Source organism: Cynocephalus volans, chromosome 7 (genome assembly GCF_027409185.1).
Source record: "Cynocephalus volans isolate mCynVol1 chromosome 7, mCynVol1.pri, whole genome shotgun sequence".
Taxonomy (NCBI): domain Eukaryota; kingdom Metazoa; phylum Chordata; class Mammalia; order Dermoptera; family Cynocephalidae; genus Cynocephalus; species Cynocephalus volans.
Window position 1 is genome coordinate 59,572,510 of NC_084466.1, and position 21,740 is coordinate 59,594,249.

Sequence of the window (21,740 nt, forward strand, 5' to 3'; positions counted from 1 at the left end):
TGTGTTCCTTGGGAGCATGCTCTTGGCAAGAACTCCATGATCTCTCAGGAAAATGGGGCATACTAGAGGATAGCTATCATGTCAAAATCAATAAGATACCGTTACAGGTGGTAGGAGGAAGGAGGGAGCACAGTTTTCTAGAATCCTTTCCCACTGGTCTGTGGATCAGACAGACAACCTTGACCACACAGAGCCATTCTTCTCAGGACCCCTGCCCTGCACCAGTGATTGGGACTCAGCTACCATCTCCTCTTTCCTGTCATTCTTGGTGTCTGGGGTGGATAATTCCTTAGGCTTCCAGGATCCTTAATGCTGGAAATTGCTATTATGGATCACCATTTAGGTGCTTTTCAATCCAGACATTCTGTGACTCTTGGAGGTGCCAAGCTGTAGAGCACTAGCTTCTCATGCCTTTCATAGATGAGGACAGATTCTCATAGACTAGTCTAGTCTGGGATACTAAGCACTGAAGATAATAAAAGAGAACACAGTAGCAGTGGTTAGCTGCTATCAAAGCAGCATGGAAGTTGGGTTCTTGAGCTGGGTTTAAGAGGAATACGGGATTAAACTGGAATGAGATTATATGTCATGCCACATTAACAGCCATGCCACTGTTATCATTAAACACTGATCTTCCAAGTTTCATAAATACGTTGATGAGTCAATGATCCTAAGGACTCCCTACCCAATCTCACCAGCTGCTGCATGGTTTTATTAATCAGTGATGCTTTCACCATGTAAAGAACCATTGCATTGGCTGCAGATTAAGTAATTTTTAAGATTTTTAATGTAGATCATAACTGTAGTAAATTAAATTTGAACCCCACCATCTAACCGTAGGTGAAATATAAAATACTAAAATTCCAACTAATAATTCCACTCCCCTCTCATATTTTGGTGTTTGTGAAAACAGAATATATCTTATAACTGATGGCAAAAGAAACTTGCCAAGATAACAGGCAAAGAGGTTAATTTGTGACCTGGCTGATGGAGGTGGAAGACATACATATGATGAGCAGGGATCATCTCACTGAATTATTTCTATTGACAGTACAGATAATTGACTTTTAACTTAGGTTAATATTTCTAATTATTATTTTAAATGGCTTCAAAAACATTACATTACAATAGAGCGTTTGAGTAATTGGCAAAAAATGGAGCATTAGGATGCAAATATACTATAAGTGAAGCAAGATTCTTTGCTGTACAAATGACTACTCCTGCAATAAGACCTACAAAGATAAGATTCCCCCAAGAGGGAGAATTTGGGTTTAAATTTTCAGGAGAACATACGCAGAGGGGACTGCATGTCATAGGCTAGGCCTTGCATTTAAAGAGAGGAGAAGCCTCTAAATTCATGAAATAGATTACAGAATGCTTAAAGAGAAAAGAAGCTGGGGTGACTTATTCAAGTACCGTGAAGGACTATTAGTCGGACACTACACACCTGTCAAAAATTCAAGGGGAGCTGTTAAATTACAGTGGTACGTAATTCGCTTAAGCAAAATATGTAACTCTCAGTTTAGCCAAAAAAGAAATTTAGAGAATATCACAGGTTTTGATAAGATTAGAAATTATACTGTTAATCCTCAAGGAATTGAAGAGGTCCAGATCATCAGCATGGGTTAGGAAAAAAGAAAGCAGTGTGTCACCCTCTAGTACATTACCGTGTTTTATTTTCTTCATACTTTTCACCTTTTACAAATGTCTTGTTTACTTCTTTGTCTCTATTATCTACCTGCTCCACCAGAAAGTAAGATTCATAGGAGCAGAGCCCTTATCTGCTTTGTTCACTGGTGTAACCCCACAGTTCAGAATAGTGCCTAATCCACAGTAGGTGTTCAATAAATATTTGTTAAATGAAAGTTCAACGCTTACTATAAAATACTAAGTAATAAAAGTATGATATAAATGCATGTATATACAGTATTATCTCAATGTATACACATTTATATTTCCAGGAAATATATCTTTGAGACCAGATTGCAGGTTATGGAGAATAGGGCTTCTCAAATTTTAATGTGCATACAAATAACTTGGGGATCTTGTTAAAATGCAATTTCTGATTCAGCAGGTCTGGGCTGGGGCCTGAGACCGCATTTCTAACAAGCTCCCAGGTGATGTCAATATTGCAGGCCCACAGACCACCTATTGAAGAGCAAGGACCCAGAGAATTCCTGGAGACCATAACCAGTCTATGCACTGCCTTTCAAAAATGACTGTACGGAAGTACACTAGCAAAGACCTGACCTCTCTCTGAAGTTTGCTCCTTACTATAGACAAGCTGCTAAAATGGTGTCGAGACCTCTTCATCTTCACAGTGATGGCTGCAACTATTACTTTTTTTCCCTGAAAGTACCAAACTTCATTTTACTAAAAAATCTGTCAAGAGAATGGGAAGCCAAAGACTGGGAGAAAATATTTGCAAGACATATCTGATAAAGGACTGTTATTCAAAATATACAAAGAACTCTTAAAAGTCAACAGTCAGAAAATGATTTAAAAAATGGGCAAAAGACTCGAGCAGATTCTTCATCAAAGATACACAGATGACAAATAAACATACAAAAAGATGTTCAACATCATATGTCATTAGGGAATTACAAATTAAAAAAATTGTTGAGATCTCTACACACCTGTTAGAATGGCCAGAACGCAAAACACTGACAACACCAAATGCCGGTAAGGATATGGAGCAACAGGAGCTCATTCACTGCTGGTGGGAATGCAAAATGCCTCAGCCACTTGAGAAGATGGTTGGGGAGCTTCTCACAAAACAAAACATATTCTGGAGTTTCAAGATGGCGGCGGCTGCGGCGGCTGGCGCGGAGTAGCTGAGGTGGAAAAGGTGGCCACTGGGCCTCAGGCAGCCGGGAAACTTGTGGACCTTCCTCTGGCCATCTCTTAAGGGAGGACGGCTGCTGCTGGCCGGTCGTGGGGGCTCAACGCCACTTTGCCCCCGGCAGGAGAGGCTGCCTCATTTACAGGCAACAGCTTTGAAGTGTGGAGCAGGAAAAGAACTGATTCTTAGCTGCAAAAGCGAGTCTTGAAACAGGGAACACGGCGCCAGGGCTGCTGTGGATGCAGCCAGGATCCCGGAGGCCGGGGCCGCACTGAAGGCGGCCAGCTGCCCTATTCAGGATTCGAGGTTTCAGGCCGGCATTAAAGAAGATTCCTGGGAGCGCCCGAGCGGCGCCGCGACTGAACAGCCCGAGGCGGCAGCGCCGAGAACACGGAAGGCAACAAACCAGAGACAGAGCGAGCGCCCGACCTGGCACAGCACTGTGAGTGATCCCTGGCACAGCTCTGTTCAGGGGGTGGATCCCCACGCGGCTCCCGCCTGCACCACCAGGCCACTCACTGCCCCGGTGCTGCCTCCATTTTCCCAGGTGCGGGCAGCTCCGCCCTGCTCAGCCATCACTGAGCCCATTTGCTTGGCCTGGCGCGGGGCTTTCTGGACCCTGCGGGCCGGCCTCCTCTCCCACTCCCTCCGCGGTTCTCTGGCAGGGCTGGGGGTGTGGGGCGTCCCGACCAGTTTTGGGAGGGCTAGGAAGTACGGGCGGGCCGACTGTCACTCCACCACACCCTGGACTCCGGCCCCGGTAAACTTCCTGTTACTGGGAGGCAGATACCATCTCTGCGACCACCAGTTTGGAAAAAAGCCTAACGAATTTCTGGTTGGGAATAGTGTGGTAGGAGAGTTCCCAGGTCCGCTTGAACCTGCCGGAGAGCAGGCTGCAGGCGGGCACTAGACTCGGTTTATACTGGGGGGATACAAAGGTGAACAAGACCCGAGAAAGATCTACACAGTGCTACAAAGGCACCCAGAGAGACCGGTCGTCTGTGCCTAGCAGAAACCTGGTAGACTTCCTGGGCGAGGCGGTGCTGAGCAGGGTCTTGAAGGCCCAGCTGATAGACGAGGGGTGCAGAAGACACACCCCAGCCCAGCACAGTGTGCACAGAGGGGGGAGACGTGGGGCCAGGGAGGCGGAGACTCGACAGAAACCACACACCCGGTGGGGTCGCCACTGCACGATCTAACAGCCTGGGCCAGAGCACACGGAACGGGGAGAAGACCTGTACAGAAAGTGAAAGCTCAACAGAGATCACACACCCTGTGGTACGTGATCCACCAGCCCAGCAGAGTACAAGCTGACCAGAAAGGTGGATCCCTGGAGAAGCCCAAGACCCGAGGCAACCACACACACAAGACACTAGAGGCCAACTGAGCAGTCACGGCGGGAGCCATACGAAATTGGCAACCACAGCAACATCCTAGTTAGTCATTAGTCTTAAACCGGTGGACTGTGAAACCCTCTGCCACAATGAATAAACACCAAAAAAAAGACACCAGAAATACAAAAAATCAAGAAAGTACACCACCAAAAGTTAATAAATCTCATACTCTAGATCCTATAGAACAAGAAGCCCTTGAAATAACTGACAAGGAATTTCGAGTGATAATTCTAAGGAAACTGAATGAGATACAAGAAAACTCAGCTAGACATCATGATGAAATGAGGAAAAGTATACAGGATCTGAAAGAGGAAATGTACAAGGAAATCAATGTCCTGAAAAAAAAGTAGCAGAACTTGCTGAACTGAAGAAGTTATTCAGCGAAATAAAAAACACAACGGAGAGTTTAACCAGCAGGCTTGTCGAAGTTGAAGAGAGAACCTCTGAACTTGAAGATGGGCTGTTTGAAATAACACAAGCAGACAAAAAGAAAGAAAAAAGAATCAAGGACATGGAAGAAAATCTGAGAGAGATATCAGACAACCTCAAGCGCTCAAATATCCGAGTCATGGGTATTCCAGAAGGGGAGGAAAATGGAGATTCCATTGAAAACATATTCAACAAAATAGTGGCAGAAAACTTCCCAGGTATAGGAAAAATCACAGATCTTCAGATCCAGGAAGCTCAACGATCTCCAAACATATTCAACCCAAAAAGGCCTTCTCCAAGACATGTCATAGTCAAATTGGCAAAACTCAGAGACAAAGAGAGAATCTTAAAAGCTGCAAGAGAGAAGCGTCAAATCACCTATAAGGGAGCCCCAATCAGGTTAACATCAGACTTTTCATCACAAACCCTAAAAGCTAGAAAGGAATGGGATGATATTTTCAAAATACTAAAAGACAAAGATTGCCAGCCAAGAATACTCTACCCTGCAAGGCTATCCTTCCGAAATGAGGGGCAAATAGTATATTTCTCAGACAAACAAAAACTGCGGGAGTTCACTACCACAAGACCACCCTTACAAGAAATCCTCAAGGGAGTACTGGGTTTGGTTCCTGAAAAATAACTACCACTGCCATAAAAACCTAAGAAAAATCTAAACCCGCTAGTACAATAAAAATGGCATTCATGAAGAGAAAACAAGCTAACAAAAACACTATCTACAACCTAAGGAACCAACAAACAAAGAAACCAAACAGTAAATCAGAAAGCAAGGAACAAAAGACACCTAAGACAACCAAACAACCAATAAAATGCTAGGAATAAATCAACACCTCTCAATAACAACTCTTAATGTTAAAGGCTTAAATTCCCCAATTAAAAGACACAGACTGGCTGACTGGATCAAAAAGCAGGACCCAACTATATGCTGCCTACAAGAGACCCACCTCACCCATAAAGATTCACACAGACTAAGAGTGAAAGGATGGAAAAAGATTTACCATGCAAACAGAAAAGAAAAACGAGCTGGAGTGGCTATTCTTATATCTGACAAAATAGACTTTAAACTAAAAACCATAAAAAGAGACAATGAGGGACACTACTTAATGATAAAAGGACTGATCCATCAAGAAGACATAACAATCATAAATATGTACGCACCCAATGTTGGAGCAGCCAGATTTATAAAACAAACTCTATTAGACCTAAAGAAGGAAATAGACACTAATACCATAATAGCAGGGGACCTGAACACTCCACTGTCAATATTAGACAGATCATCTAGGCAAAGAATCAGTAGAGAAACACAAGATCTAAACAAGACTCTAGACCAATTGGAATTGGCAGATATCTACAGAACATTCCACCCAACAACCTCAGAATATTCATTCTTCTCATCAGCACATGGATCATTCTCCAGGATAGATCACATATTAGGTCACAAATCAATTCTCAATAAATTCAAAAAAATTGGAATTATCCCATGTATCTTCTCAGACCACAATGGATTAAAACTAGAAATTAATAACAAACAAAACTCTGGAAACTATACAAACACATGGAAATTAAACAGCATTCTACTTAATGACATATCGGTCCAAGAAGAAATCAAGCAGGAAATCAAAAAGTTTATTGAAACTAATGAAAACAATGATACATCATACCAAAACCTGTGGGATACTGCAAAAGCAGTATTGAGGGGAAAATTTATTGCATTAAATGCTCACTTCAGAAGAATGGAAAGATGGCAAGTGAACAACCTAACACTTCACCTTAAAGAACTAGAAAAACAAGAACAATCCAATCCTAAAGTTAGCAGACGGAAAGAAATCATTAAGATCAGAGCAGAACTGAATGAAATTGAAAACCAAAAAACAATTCAAAAGATCAACGAATCAAAAAGTTGGTTTTTTGAAAAGATAAATAAAATTGACAAACCATTAGCATGGCTAACAAAAAACAGAAGAGAGAAGACTCAAATAACAAAAATTAGAAATGAAAAAGGCGATATTACAACTGATTCATCTGAAATACAAGGAATCATTCGAGACTACTATAAACAACTATACGCCAACAAATTTGAAAATCTGGAGGAAATGGATAAATTTCTGGACACACACAAGCTCCCAAAACTGAACCGTGAAGACGTAGAAAATTTGAACAGACCAATAACAATAAAGGAGATTGAAGCTGTTATCAGAAGGCTCCCAACAAAGAAAAGCCCAGGACCAGATGGATTCACAGCAGAATTTTACCAAACATTCAAAGAGGAATTGACACCGATTCTTTACAAACTATTCCAAAAGATTGAAACGGACGCAAATCTCCCAAACTCATTCTATGAAGCAAACATCATCCTGATACCAAAACCAGGTAAAGATATAACCAAAAAAGAAAACTACAGGCCGATATCCTTGATGAATATAGATGCAAAAATCCTCACTAAAATACTAGCAAACAGAATACAGCAACACATACGAAAAATTATTCATCACGATCAAGTGGGATTCATCCCAGGGATGCAAGGTTGGTTCAACATACGCAAATCAATAAATGTGATACACCATATTAATAAAGTCAAACACAAGGAGCATATGATCATCTCTATAGATGCTGAAAAAGCATTTGATAAAGTTCAGCACTCATTCATGACAAAGACCCTCTATAAGTTAGGTATAGAGGGAAAGTATCTCAACATAATTAAAGCCATATATGACAAACCCACTGCCAATATCATCCTGAATGGGGAAAAGCTGAAAGCTTTTCCTTTAAGAACAGGAACCAGACAAGGACGCCCACTCTCACCACTCCTATTCAACATAGTGTTGGAAGTACTAGCCAGAGCAATCAGAGAAGAGAAGGAAATAAAGGGCATCCAGATTGGAAAAGATGAAGTCAAACTGTCCCTGTTTGCAGATGACATGATCCTATATATCGAACAGCCTAAAACCTCTACAAAAAAACTGTTGGAATTGATAAATGATTTCAGCACAGTAGCAGGATACAAAATCAACACACAAAAATCAGTAGCATTTCTTTTCTCCAATAGTGAACATGCAGAAGGAGAAATCAAGAAAGCCTGCCCATTTACAATAGCCACCAAAAAAATAAAATACTTAGGAATTGAGTTAACCAAGGAGGTGAAAAATCTCTATAATGAGAACTACAAACCACTGCTGAGAGAAATTAGAGAGGATACAAGAAGATGGAAAGATATCCCATGCTCTTGGATTGGAAGAATCAACATAGTGAAAATGTCCATACTACCCAAAGTGATATACAAATTCAATGCAATCCCCATCAAAATTCCAAAGACATTTTTCTCAGAAATGGAAAAAACTATTCAGACATTTATATGGAACAATAAAAGACCACGAATAGCCAAACCAATGCTCAGCAAAAAAAATAAAGGTGGAGGCATAACACTACCTGACTTTAAGCTATACTACAAAGCTATAATAACCAAAACAGTATGGTACTGGCATAAAAACAGACACACTGACCAATGGAATAGAATAGAGAATCCAGAAATCAACCCACACACTTACTTCCATCTGATCTTTGACAAAGGCACCAAGCCTATTCACTGGGGAAGGGACTGCCTCTTCAGCAAGTGGTGCTGGGATAACTGGATATCGATATGCAGGAGAATGAAACTAGATCCATACCTCTCACCGTATACTAAAATCAACTCAAAATGGATTAAGGATTTAAATATACACCCTGAGACAATAAAACTTCTTAAAGAAAACATAGGGGAAACACTTCAGGAAATAGGACTGGGCACAGACTTCATGAATACGACCCCAAAAGCACGGGCAACCAAAGGAAAAATAAACAAATGGGATTGTATCAAACTAAAAAGCTTCTGCACAGCAAAAGAAACAATTAAAAGAGTTAAAAGGCAACCAACAGAGTGGGAGAAAATATTTGCAAAATATACATCTGACAAAGGATTAATATCCAGAATATATAAGGAACTCAAACAACTTTACAAGAAGTAAACAAGCAACCCAATTAAAAAATGGGCAAAAGAGCTAATTAGGCATTTCTCTAAGGAAGATATCCAAATGGCCAACAGACATATGAAAAAATGCTCAACATCACTCAGCATCCGGGAAATGCAAATCAAAACCACATTGAGATACCATCTAACCCCAGTTAGGATGGCTAAAATCCAAAAGACTATGAACGATAAATGCTGGCGAGGCTGCGGAGAAAAAGGAACTCTCATACATTGTTGGTGGGACTGCAAAATGGTGCAGCCTCTATGGAAAATGGTATGGAGGTTCCTTAAACAATTGCACATAGATCTACCATACGACCCAGCCATCCCACTGTTGGGAATATACCCAGAGGAATGGAAATCATCAAGTCGAAGGTATACCTGTTCCCCAATGTTCATCGCAGCACTCTTTACAATAGCCAAGAGTTGGAACCAGCCCAAATGCCCATCATCAGATGAGTGGATACGGAAAATGTGGTACATCTACACAATGGAATACTACTCAGCTATAAAAACGAATGAAATACTGCCATTTGCAACAACATGGATGGACCTTGAGAGAATTATATTAAGTGAAACAAGTCAGGCACAGAAAGAGAAATACCACATGTTCTCACTTATTGGAGGGAGCTAAAAATTAATATATAAATTCACACACACACATACACACACACACACACACAAACCGTGGGGGGGGGAAGAAGATATAACAACCACAATTATTTGAAGTTGATACAACAAACAAACAGAAAGGACATTGTTGGGGGGGAGGGGGGGAGGGAGAAGGGAGGGAGGTTTTGGTGATGGGGAGCATTAATCAGCTACAATGTATATCGACAAAATAAAATTTAAAAAAAATTAAAAAAATAAAAAACAAAAAACAAAACATATTCTTACTGTACAATACAGAAATCGTACTCCTTAGTATTTACTCGAATGAGTTGAAAACTTATGTCTACACAAAAACCTGCACTGATGATGTTTATAGCAGTTTGATTCATAATTGTCAAAACTTAGAAGCAACCAAGACATCCTTCAGTAGGTGAATGGATGAATAAACTACGGTGCATCCAAACAAAGCAATATTATTCAGTGCTAAAAAGAAACAAACTATCAAGCCATGAAAAGACACAGAGGAACTTAAATGCATATTTCTAAGTGAAAGAAACTAATCTGAAAAGTCTACATACTATATAATTCCAACCATGTGACATCCTGGAAAAGTCAAAACTATGGAGACAATAAAAAGGTCAGTGGTTGCCAGAGATTAGGGGGGAGAGAAGGATGAACAAAGAACACAGGATTTTTAGGGCAGTGAAACTGTTCTGTATGATACCATAATGGTGGATACATGCCATTATACATTTGTCCAAACCTATAGAATGTACAGCATCAGGAGTGAACCGTAATGTAAACTATGGACTCTGGGTGAAAATGATGTGTCAATGTAGATTCATCAATTTAAAAAAATGTACCACTCTAGTGGTGGATATCAACAGCAGAGGAATCTGTGTGTCTGGGGAGGTGGGGCGAGGATATATAGGAACTCTACTTTCTGCTCAATTTTGCTATGAACCTAAAACTGCTCAAAAAAGAAAGTATATTAAAAAAATCTGCTTACAGCTCCTCCCACAACCAGGCACACCGCTGCTGCCATGGGGCGCACTCAGGGTCTTGAGGCATGGAGCTGAAGGTCACCACTCCCACCCACAACCAGGCAAGGAGCATGCCAAAAACACCACTTCTGTGCAGGTGGCCCACCACAGCCACAACAATAGCCACAGCCACTGTGCAGGTGGTCTGCCAGCCACTTGACTCAATTGACACAAGTAGAGTCACCAGCAGAGACCATAAAAAAGAAGAGGATGTCTCTGTCCACAAAACCCACTCCAGAGTAACAGAAAAAGCATCTGCTCTACGATAATGGTGGGGGACCCAAATACCCCTCTCTCAGCTCTGGACAGGTCATCTAGACAACAAATCAACAGAGTAACCATTAATCTTTTAGAAGGAGAGAACAAATCTAGGGTCATAAGAGGTGGGAGGGAGGGAGTGAGAGAGGAATGCGGAGAGATTGGATAAGGGGCATAAAGAATAAGTATGATTTGTAATAATGAATATGCTAATAATATTGATTTGATCAACATACATTGTACACAGGTGATGGTAGTCAACACCGAACCCCCAAAACATGTATAATCAATTATGCTTCAATAAAAAAAATCTGGTTACAATTTACTACGCAGAATCTATTTTCATTTCAGGAATGTAATAATCAGGACAAAGAGTGGATCTGGTAGAAAAAGCACCAGATTAGGATTCAGCGGATGAGAATTCTAGTCTTGGCTCACTTCGGACAAGTTATTAAAATCCTCTGGGTCTCAGCATTTCTATCTTCAAATGAGGGGGCACTCAGTCAATGTCTGTTTGAGGTATAAAAGTCAATATTTAATTATTAATAAAAGTCATCAGTATTTAGAGAATGATTTCCCAGTTAGTTTTTTACCTTTTGCCTCTTCCTAATTATATCACATAAAGAATGGTGAGGACAGTAACATTTTTTCAAATAACTGGAAATAACTTTCAATTTGTAAACTTCTAAAAATAAATTGATTAAGGATGCTAAACAGTGACTTTGAAGGAATACGTTTTCCACTAGTAAGTCTATTTCTCAATAATAGAAAATAGGTGAATTGTCTGCTAAATATAAGATGCAACAAATTGTGGGAAAAATAATTCTTAGAAAAGCAGTTCATTCCATTAATGTCTATTTTGACATTAATCTTAAGGCAGTTTATTTTAAGCTAGTTTGTTATTAACATCAGCACTCAAAAGGAAGCACAAAACATCTAGGATCTAGCAGGTTTAGTAAATATTACTAAACAGTTTTCCAAAGTGGTTTTTCCAATTTACATTCCCATGAGGAGTGTATGAAGGTTTCATCCACTTACATCTCACCAACACTTGATATTAAACACAAAATTTTTTTAGCCAGTCTGCTGGGTGTATAGTATACTCCATTTTTATTTTTATTTGCAGATAATGAATCACTATGGTACGGCTTGTTACTGATATTCTGGGAACATAAATCAGTAGTTTTGTTTTTGAGAAGTGAAAGTATGTATCAACCTTTTGATCCAGAACTATTAGGCACAAAGATAGAATAGGAACACCATTCATTAGTTTTCAAGTATATAACTTGGAGATAAATGTCAGAAAATTTATCTTTTATCCTCTAGCCAGCCCAGCAATACTTGGAAACTCAAAACAGGAAGAGGCCTGTCAGAATGGATGCTCTTGGGGGCAATGGGCTGGAGGGGAGCTCTTTAAAAAATTAGTGAAGGCTGAATAGAAATATTTATCATTCTGGACTGTGTATATAAAGACTTCTGTATTTTATGGGATTCATTAAAATACTTCTTGAAATAGTAAGTTCCTACTATTAAAATATGTGCTTTTATTTATAACAAAGAGTCAAACATGTTCTTTAGTATATATTCCTATTGTATGAAGTAAAGTGTCCTTGTAAATATGTCCATCTGTTTTGTATTACACAATAAATTAATATTAATGAGAACTCATTATACAAAAAGCCAGTAAAAAGTCAATGTAATAGACTTTCTAAAAAAGAAATATAGTTTTATTACTTTCATTTAAAGAACATTTAGACTAACTGACATGCTTAGAGAATGATGTATTCTGGTTAATTCATTTTCTGGGAAATACTTGGTTAACCAGAAAGTACACACACACACACACACACACACACACACACACACACACACACACACACAGATCTGTAGCACTGAGAACATTAGAATAAATAAATTTGATGAAAAAAATTATCTTGTAGTTTGTGACAATTTGTCTTATGATTTTAGCACTGAAATCATTCTGATTTTTCAATTGTTTTTAACTGACATAATAATTGTACATATTTATTGGGGCGCAATGTGATATTTGAATACATGTATACAGTGTGAATGATCAGATGAAGGTAATTAGCATATTCATCACTTCAAACATTTGTCATTTCTTTGTGTTGGGAACATTCAGAATCCTCTCTTCTAGCTATTTGAAATTCTACAATATATTATCGTTAACTATAGTTACCCTACAGTGCTATGGAACACCAGAACTTATTCCTCCTATCTGGTAAAAGCACTCTGATTAATCTTACATCCTCACTTAATCAAGACTTCCTTTACCTAAAACTCTACAATCAAGCTGATTTTCTGTTAGTCCTTCAGACTTTGTTTAATAAAACGATCAGAAAGACTTAAGTAGCAATTTTTGTAGAAAGTATATATACATTCTACAGAATAAAGCATATAGATGATCATCAATAAATACTTGTGGGTGAATGACTAACTGCAAACAGATGTTTGAGGATACCTGGGAACAATGATTTTCTTATTAAACATTAGTTCCCATTATTTTAACATTTCTCTGTGCTCAATCAACTTATACTTCTATGCTATTAATCTGTACCATTCAAACAAACAATATTTGCTGGATTAAGGAAAACTTTTGAGTAGTATTTATGAAATAACAAATTATTAATCCATGGAAATATTTTACTTTGTAGTTCTCAATATTTTGACATAGTCATTAAAGACATCTTACTAAAGATCTGTTAGGTTCCTAGGTGCTCTAATAGTGAAAGAGCATTGCAAAGAAAAGGGAAGATATGCACCTTCTTGTCCAAAGGAATTCCATCTTTCTTGAAGTAACATCTTGCAAGGGAAAATAGTGGTTCTTGTACTTAACAAAGACAGTTTTCATTAGGAGAGTTTGTACTCTTGGATGCTGACGTGGAACTAAATCATTACTTTGGGTGACAATTTCCTGTCATTATACAGTCAGTTTTTATGAACAAAAATTATTTCAGGTTTTTCCTTCAAGAATTAAATATTTTGTACCTCAAAGGAGCTAGGAACTACACATATCGATGTGCATATATAATAGGCACCTTAAACTTAAGTTCAAAACTGAACCCTAAATTCCACCTCTAAAAACCTGCTCTCTCCAAGTCCTCCCTATTTCAGTAAAAGGCAATGGGCAACCCCACTTTTCCAGTTCAGGCCATACACCTAGAAGTCATCCTCAACTCCCCTTTCACCCACAACCAATCCACTGGCAAATGCTCCCAACTCCTGGCAGTATCTGGCCATCTCTTCCCATCTCCACACCCATCCTTAGTGCAGCCACCATTTTCTCTCAGCTGGACCACCGCAATAGCCTCCTACGGTCTCCCTACTTCCACCCTTGCCCCCTTACAGCAATCAGAAGAGTCTTTATAAAATATATTGTAATTTGCAAGCAATACATTAAAAAATACCAGCATGATTAAGTCTTTAAAAAGCCTGATTGAATTTATATTCCTCTAATTATTTTCAGGAAAGATAACTATATGTAACAATAAATTGCATACAACATATGCATGTAATTATCATGTAATATAAGTTATTGTGCTTTTACTGAGTTCTATTCCTCTATACCAACTTAACACAAACCAACAGGATTAACCAAAAATCTTGATTTTTGTTTTATTTTTAAAATAATGTGGGAATTTGGGCTACATTTATTACTATTAAATTCACAATTTTTAATATTTTATATATTTTTTTAAAATAATTAATTTTGACATTTGAATTTTCTTTTAAACTTATCTACCACAATTCTTTAGACCTGATTCTGTGTTTAACTGCTTCCAATGCTCACTGCCAGTCCTTTTATACCATAAGATTCCCATTCTTAAGGAGTTCTGATTCCTTCTTAATTGGCTGGAATATTTATACACATCTGTGTGTATGTGTATATATATATGTATGTGTATATATATGTATCCAAGTATATATATATCCATGTATATATATGTATATATATGTATGTATGTACGTGCGCATATGTATACATATTTATTTTAAAATTATGTTTTAAAAGGGTACTTAAGTGACATGTATTTTAAGTCTCTGAATATCTGAAAATGTCCTTCTGTCACCTTTGTATTTTGACTGAGTATAGAATTTTTGGGTTTTCCCCTCAAAATCCTGCAGACATTCTTCTTCTATCTTCTGGCATTCAATGTTTCAGGAACAACTAATGTAAGATTAATATTTTTTCCTCTGACAATGTCTGCTTGAATGCATTTAGGATATTTTCTTTATTTCTGAAATGTTAAAATTCCATGAAGCTATACTTCTCTCTTCATTAATTTTGCCTGGTACTCAGTAAAGTTCTTCTGATCCACAGACTCAGGCTTTTGTTCATTTCTGTATAGTTCTGCCATAGCTTTGATTATTGTTTGTGTGTCCTTTTTGGTGGCCTCTTCTCTGGGAATATAATTTGTTCATTCAGCATATGTTTACCGAGCCTTTACCATGTACCGACTACTATTCTACTTATTGGGATGGCTCATGGCTCTGTATTTTAGCTCTCTATTCTGTCTTTATCCATCAGCTTTCTTATGGTTTCTACCTCTTTATTTCCTCTGTAGTCTAGAACAACTTTTCGAGTTTTTCATTCATCTTAGTACTTAGACTTAAGACTTCATTGTGTCTGTTCTTTCTTCTTTTAATGTAGATATAAGTTTTGGCGATGCATTCTTAGTTTTCTTATAATCTTTCCTTATTCAACTCCCTCATTATCATTTCTGCTTGCTTCTTGGCCAGCCCTTTTAAAATTCACGTCTTATTTAACATACTCCAAGTTTCTTTGAATTTTCAGAACACAAAGCAGATGTTTTCTAGCCTAGTAACGTAGTCATCTACATCCTGAAGGCTTGTTACAGTGCAGAATCTTTTCACAGATCCCACGCTACTTCATTTTTGGTGTCCTTATTCTCAAGCAATGAGATGGTGACATAAAACTGTTCAGCAACACATTGGATAAATTCTCATTGGTTTCATTCACTCTTCACTCAGTGACTTTAGAATTCTCCTTGAGGATTTTAAACCAGTGTTAGTAGTTGAACTAAATCTACATTACCAGCTCAAGAACTCGGTAGGGACGGAGTTGGAACTGTGGACAGTCCCAGCATGAGAACTTCATCTCCACATCATTTCTTAATTTTTTTGGAAAAGCCATTGCAACAGGGCCAACTTTCAGCATTTGGCTTTTGTTTGATCTACTCTCTTCAAGCCAAGTTGGGGCTGGGTTGGCCTCTTTCCTAGTATTACTCCTTTTTCAGCTTTCTGTTTGCTGTAACCACGGCATGAAACCTAGACCTCCCAACCCTACTCCTCCCCAAGGTTGCTGCTTTCAAATGCTGCTGCTTGGCAGTGACAAAATGGAGGTCCAGTGATTTGCTACTCACCAGCTCTAGGGCTCTCTCTTTTCCCTGCCTCTACAATCAAAGGATCTTAACGAGATTCTGTTAGATCTCATGCACTCACTTGCTAGTAATGCTATTTCTTAGGAAGGTTTCAAACTGTCCTTGGTAGGTGACCCTTTGCACTATACTTAGCAAAAATTCTTCAAAGCTTCTTGCATGTGAATAGCACCCTTTCCTAATTTCTGCTGTCATGTGGGTATTTCACTGTTCATAGCTTTTTACTATTTTAATCATTTTAATGGTCACCTGGCAAAGACTGAATTAGATGCCCATGTCTGTGCAGCCTGGAAGTCAGGACTATATTTCTAGGCTGCGCTGGGTTGCAGTTGTCCTCTCATGGCCACTGAGGCCATGTGCCAAGTGATGAGTCATTCACACGCTCAGAAAGAATAACTGGCTCTTTACTGCTCCCCTTGAAATGCAGCCGTTCCTTGATGTAATTGTTTTCACCCTTCCCCTCTTTTTGCTCTGTACTGTTGCCTTGGCTTAGGCTGTCCCCCTATACAGATGACCATAAAGGTAACCACATAGATAACTATATAGATACGTAACCCTATCTGATCCTAAAAACTTCAAATATCATGCTTGACTTTTTTACGTAGGTACGCCCGTAGTGAGAAAACATACTAACATCCAAACCAAACACTGGCCTTCTTTGCAAGTCTCTCCTTTTCCTGTGCTCCCTATTTCTGTCCTCTAGGGCTTGAAAACCTCCCCATCCCTCACACCCCTCACCCCCCATTCAGTCAGTCACTATCTTTCGGTCTTACCTCCAAACTGCTTCTTGAATTTATCCCACCCTTTCCGTTTTCATTTCAATGACCCTGGTTCAGGTTCCTATCACTTCTCACCTGAATAACAATTTCATGATGATTTCCTGACTTCCACATCTCTCTTCTCTGAAACTTGCTCACTCCACAGCTGTGAAACTTCCTAAAGAAGATAAATCCATACCACTCTCTTTCTCAAATGTCTTCATGGCTCCTCACTGGTTACAGGACACAGCCTCCTTGGCTGCTCAAGGCACTTCGGGATTCACACTCTCCCTAGTTTCTCTCCCACTACCCACTTCCCCACACTCTGAACTCTAGTCATGCTGGACTGTCTGCCATTCTCCAAAGAGCCTTGTGTTGAAGTCTTCATTTTTTGCTCAGAAGTTTCTTCTGTGTAGATCAGAGCTTCACAAACTGCTTTCAATCTGCAAACACTGTTACTGATCCATGACGAAATGAGTAATAGAAACTGACAGTAAGTATTTAGAAACTTGTACGGAAATTTGATGAAGAAATTTTATGTTTGTTGAGTCTAATATTAAAAAATTGGGGTTCATATTTTGTATGCCATTTTTATATCATTTTTTTCAGTAATTCACTTCGATTGTACTTTACAAAAGTATTGGTCCATGCTGGATTGAGAAAACCTGGCCACTCCCCACAGAAGACTGTCTTTCCACCCCCACCCCCTGCCCATCCTTAGAAGAGAGCTACCAATTGAAACCATGCCCATCCTTCATGCTCCAGCTCAAATGCCACTTCCTCTGTGAGTTTGCCCCAACTGTCATGTACTTTCTAGACTAGAAATTACTCACACATTCATCTATATAACCACAGCACTTTGTTTAAATCCTTTTGGAGGGATTTACTACATTGTGTCTGCTATTAAAACTGCGCGTGTGTCTTCTTCCCTAGAAGGTTAGTCAGTGAAGGGAAGAACTCTTAGGCAAAATACATATTTAATAAATGACCACTGACTTAAACAGTTATTACAGACTAAATAAAAAGAACAGGGAAATGCTTTCTGTTCTCTGCATATGAGCAAAGCGGGTGCTCAGAATGAAGCCGAAATTCCTTATCTGCCACTCACCTGCCTCTTGGTCCCATGTCCCTGTTTGCATTTCATACCAAGTGGTATCCTGCCCGCGGCCATCCTCACCTCATGCAGTGTCATGCCTTTGTCTATGCTGTGCTCTCTGCTGGAGCAAGTTTCCACCCTTCTCTGTCTGGTTAATACACATGTGTCTTTCAAGACTTGGCTCATGCATCCTTTCCTTCAAAATCTATCCTTGAATCCCTTTCCTCTGGGCTTCCACTCCATTCTATGCATCCCTCTGTGTAGGCACTTACCATACTAAACTGAAATGATCTGTTTAGATGTCTGTCTTCTCTGCCCCTTGAGACTAGAAACTTCTTAGTATAGGGACAATATCTTATCAATCTTTGTGCCCTCAGTGCCAAGCACACTGCATGCCACATAGTCAGTGTTCAAAAATGCTTTTTTTTTTTTTTCTTTTTTGGTGGCTGGCCAGTACAGGGATAGAACCCTGGACCTTAGTGTTATCAGCACCATCAAAAACACTATTTATATGAATGAAAGCTCACTTTGAAGCACTAAAGGAAAAAAGGAGTATAATTATGGGTTCATGGAGATATCATACTAGCCAAAGCTATCAGAAAAAGGCTTAACTTAGATTAGCCTGACAATGAAATTACTGATTGTAGATCAAAAAACATTGGAGAGATTAGCTCATTGGTTAGAGTACAGTGTTGCTATCACAACGATCAAGGGTTTGATCCCTGTACCAGAAGATATTATTACAATCAGTGGCTTTTTGTGGGAATGTATATTTTCTGTTGTTAGGGAATGCTGCAATCAGGGATTGAGATTCTGAACCAAGTACAATTGAAGTACTTATAGATTCTACTATTCTAATGAGAAAATTTTTGCTATTGATTCAGAAAAGGGAAAAGGCCCAATAACCAGCACTCTATGATCCATATAGAATTCATTTAAGAAGCCAAGAAGGTCACTGGTGTGAGCTATCTTAATTGAGAAGAATGACACATACTGCAACACGGGCACAGGTTGAAGCAGACATTAATCTGGGTGGCAACAACATTTCCTGTTCCTCAAATCTTAGCCCAGCCGCCTGCAATCAATGCGTGGGCCTGAAGTTGTGCTTTGGAAAGTCATCTCAAATGATGATTTGCTAGTTCCTGGCCAGACTTTGCACTGTTCACCAAAGAAATACCCATGGTTACTGGGATTATGCAGTAACCTCAAAACAGCTGGAAGATATTAGTCAATCAGAGCCACGCAGGACTGGCAGAAGATGGCAAAAAGGGGAGCAAATCAAAGCCTACTAGCTTGCTTTTGTTGCAATCTAAAGTTTCATAGTCTACATGAGGCCTTGTCCATTCTTGGCCAATAGCTATGTTTTTAACTAGCCCTATCTCCTTGCTTGGGTTACTGGTAAAATTACTGCTGCTTCCTGGACAAGAGGAAAGGTGACATCAAATATTTTTCCTTGGCGAACTCAACTAAGAAAACCATGGGATGAGTTCACAGTTTTATGTAGACATTTTGGTGCTGATCAATTTTTTTCTGACCGGCTGATTAGGGTTCGAGTAACTTTCACCAACAGTTTTGGAATGGGTCCAGTTTTGTGCCCAGATTTTCTTGGTCCATAAATGGAAGATTACCTGTAGATTATCCAGGATGATTCGGAGTGAGCGCACCTGTCGTCGAACAGCACCTGAAAACCTTTCATAGGTCGCGGCATCATATTCACTCATTTGGATCTCTTTTAGCCTGAAACCAAAGGAGCAAAGAAAGCGAACAGCTTAAATCAGGCACATGTGAGTCTTTTACTTTCATTCACCTACTGCTAGAACTGTCGCAGACTCCTTGGAAACTGCAATTGACTTTGAGAAACGGCAAGAAGATATGTTTCCAGCTGCGTCTCTAGATTCAAGGGAAGGGAATGTCCAGGAGTGTGCTGGTAAACAGTTAACAAATGGCCCTCCAAGACAAAAAAAAAAGCCCTGATTTTTTCTGATTTGTAGTATTCACTGATTTTCATGGTAAAAATATTTCTACCACGATCAATTTTGAGCTACTAACAGTGAGGTTAACACCGAGTTAGACAGAAATGTGCACAATTGGGTCTCACGAGTCAACATAAATTGGCGCTATAGCATGCCATTGCTATACCCCAAAGACATGTTGTGATGCTGGCAGTTGATCAGTTCACGTGGCAGATTCCTAGGAGAGTTCCCACGGGTTGCTTTTTAAGACTGAGGTCATATATTTGCTTGACAAAGATAACAGTTCAAGCCTAAAGAATGTAATTTAATATGTTGCTATGTAACCCTATACAAGACTTTTCTCAAATTGCTGATGGTGCACTTTAATTAGAATAACTGTATTTTAATATTATTGTAGCTTTGAGATTCTGTCCTCCCAGAACATCACTCCTTTTCATCATTTGCCATCATTTGCTCCTGCTGAAACCCCATCAGTCCACCAGCAGTTCTCTGCACACACTCTTTAGGACCTTGCCTCAGTGCCCCTTGCTTCTCTCCCACCTGCAGTGTCCTTTCCCCTGCCGCTTTGCCTACTAACTATCACTTACCCATCAAGACTCAAATCAGTGATGGCCTCCTCTGGAAGCCTGCTCTAACCCTGGGCCAGCTTCTGCACGCTAGTCTCATGGCATGCCTCCCTCAGTCACAGCATTTACCACCTGTGCTGTGATTGTCTGCCTCCTGTCTCCTCAGCTAGCCTCAGCGCTCCTTTAGATAAGGGCTGAATCTTTCTCATTTTTGATGTACAGTGCCTAGCATGATACCTAACAAATAATGGGTGCTCAAAATAAATGGAAATGAAAATAAGATTCAAGATTATTTAAAATGCAGCATCTTGAACTAATCATAATCATTGGGTTTTACAGTGTTATATCCATAATATGCTAATTTAATCACACATTTCTATAAATTTCTGTAAATATAAAGGGTACCGATACTAGGACAGTGAATGATGAAGCATATTTCAAAAGCCTAATCACACTGCAATCTCTAGATTGCTATGTGTGTATGTGTATGTGTGTATGTACATTTAGGGAAAATATAGGAAAATGGTCAGGGCCCCTCAGGTGTTCAGAATCTTGCCAAGCATTTGATGTAAATATGCACATGCACCCAGGTGTTCCTTGGTTATTGTCTAATGTAATTGCACATGTGCACCGAGGTGTCCTGGGTATAAAGAACCAGTGGCTCTGATCCACAGGGTCCCCCTGCTCCTAGGATACCCCCAGGGGGGTCATGGAGAGCCTGCTACTAGCTGTTGCTGCCAGGGCCCCCAGGACCCTCCGGGAGGCCACCTTCGCTGCTGCTGGAAGCTGCTGGAAGCTGCTGCTGCTACTCTTATTGCTGAGGACTGAGCTCAAGTCATCTGCCAACGGCTCCCAGGATCTTTCCCAATTACCTAGCGTGGACCTGTGTGTGAGGGGGTCTGGTGACCCAGTCTGTATAATGGCTTTGAAGGGTCTGAGCCCTAGCCCTGACAATACAAATGGAAACTTAGTATAATGAAAATAATGAAACGTTTTGGCTTTAGTTATGAAATGACCAGCCATACAGTTAGCGTATTGCCTCAACTCAACAACTGACGTAGTCGTGTAGCTATTGCTATAGCTTGACAGCAGTATGTGTGTGCACACGTGTGTGCAATGTGAGAGGTACACATCCTATGTGTATAACTGAAACTCTCATCTAAAATATCTTTTATATCTTGGGCTGGAACAGACATCCCAAATGCTAAAAGAGAATGAATTGTCTCTATTCTTCCCTGTCAGGCCGAGCATTGCAAAGAAGCCATTCATCAAAGGGCAGAGTGCTAGAAGCTTATTAGAGCCACATAATGCTAGACTATCATGGGGAA

The 21,740-nt window shown here is 39.6% G+C and overlaps 1 protein-coding gene across 6 annotated transcripts in view; it reads right to left on the reverse strand.

Annotated features, from left to right (window-relative positions):
- VWA8 (von Willebrand factor A domain containing 8) overlaps positions 1 to 21,740 on the reverse strand; it is a 427,373-nt gene that overhangs the window by 23,820 nt on the left and 381,813 nt on the right. For all 6 annotated transcript variants that reach the window (XR_010024043.1, XM_063102173.1, XM_063102175.1 and 3 more), the window contains one exon: positions 19,502 to 19,610. Coding sequence is in view for 5 of the 6 variants with exons in the window: in XM_063102173.1 (XP_062958243.1) it covers positions 19,502 to 19,610 (109 nt within the window). In the remaining variant the exon portion in view is untranslated. The remainder of the gene's footprint in view (positions 1 to 19,501; positions 19,611 to 21,740) is intronic.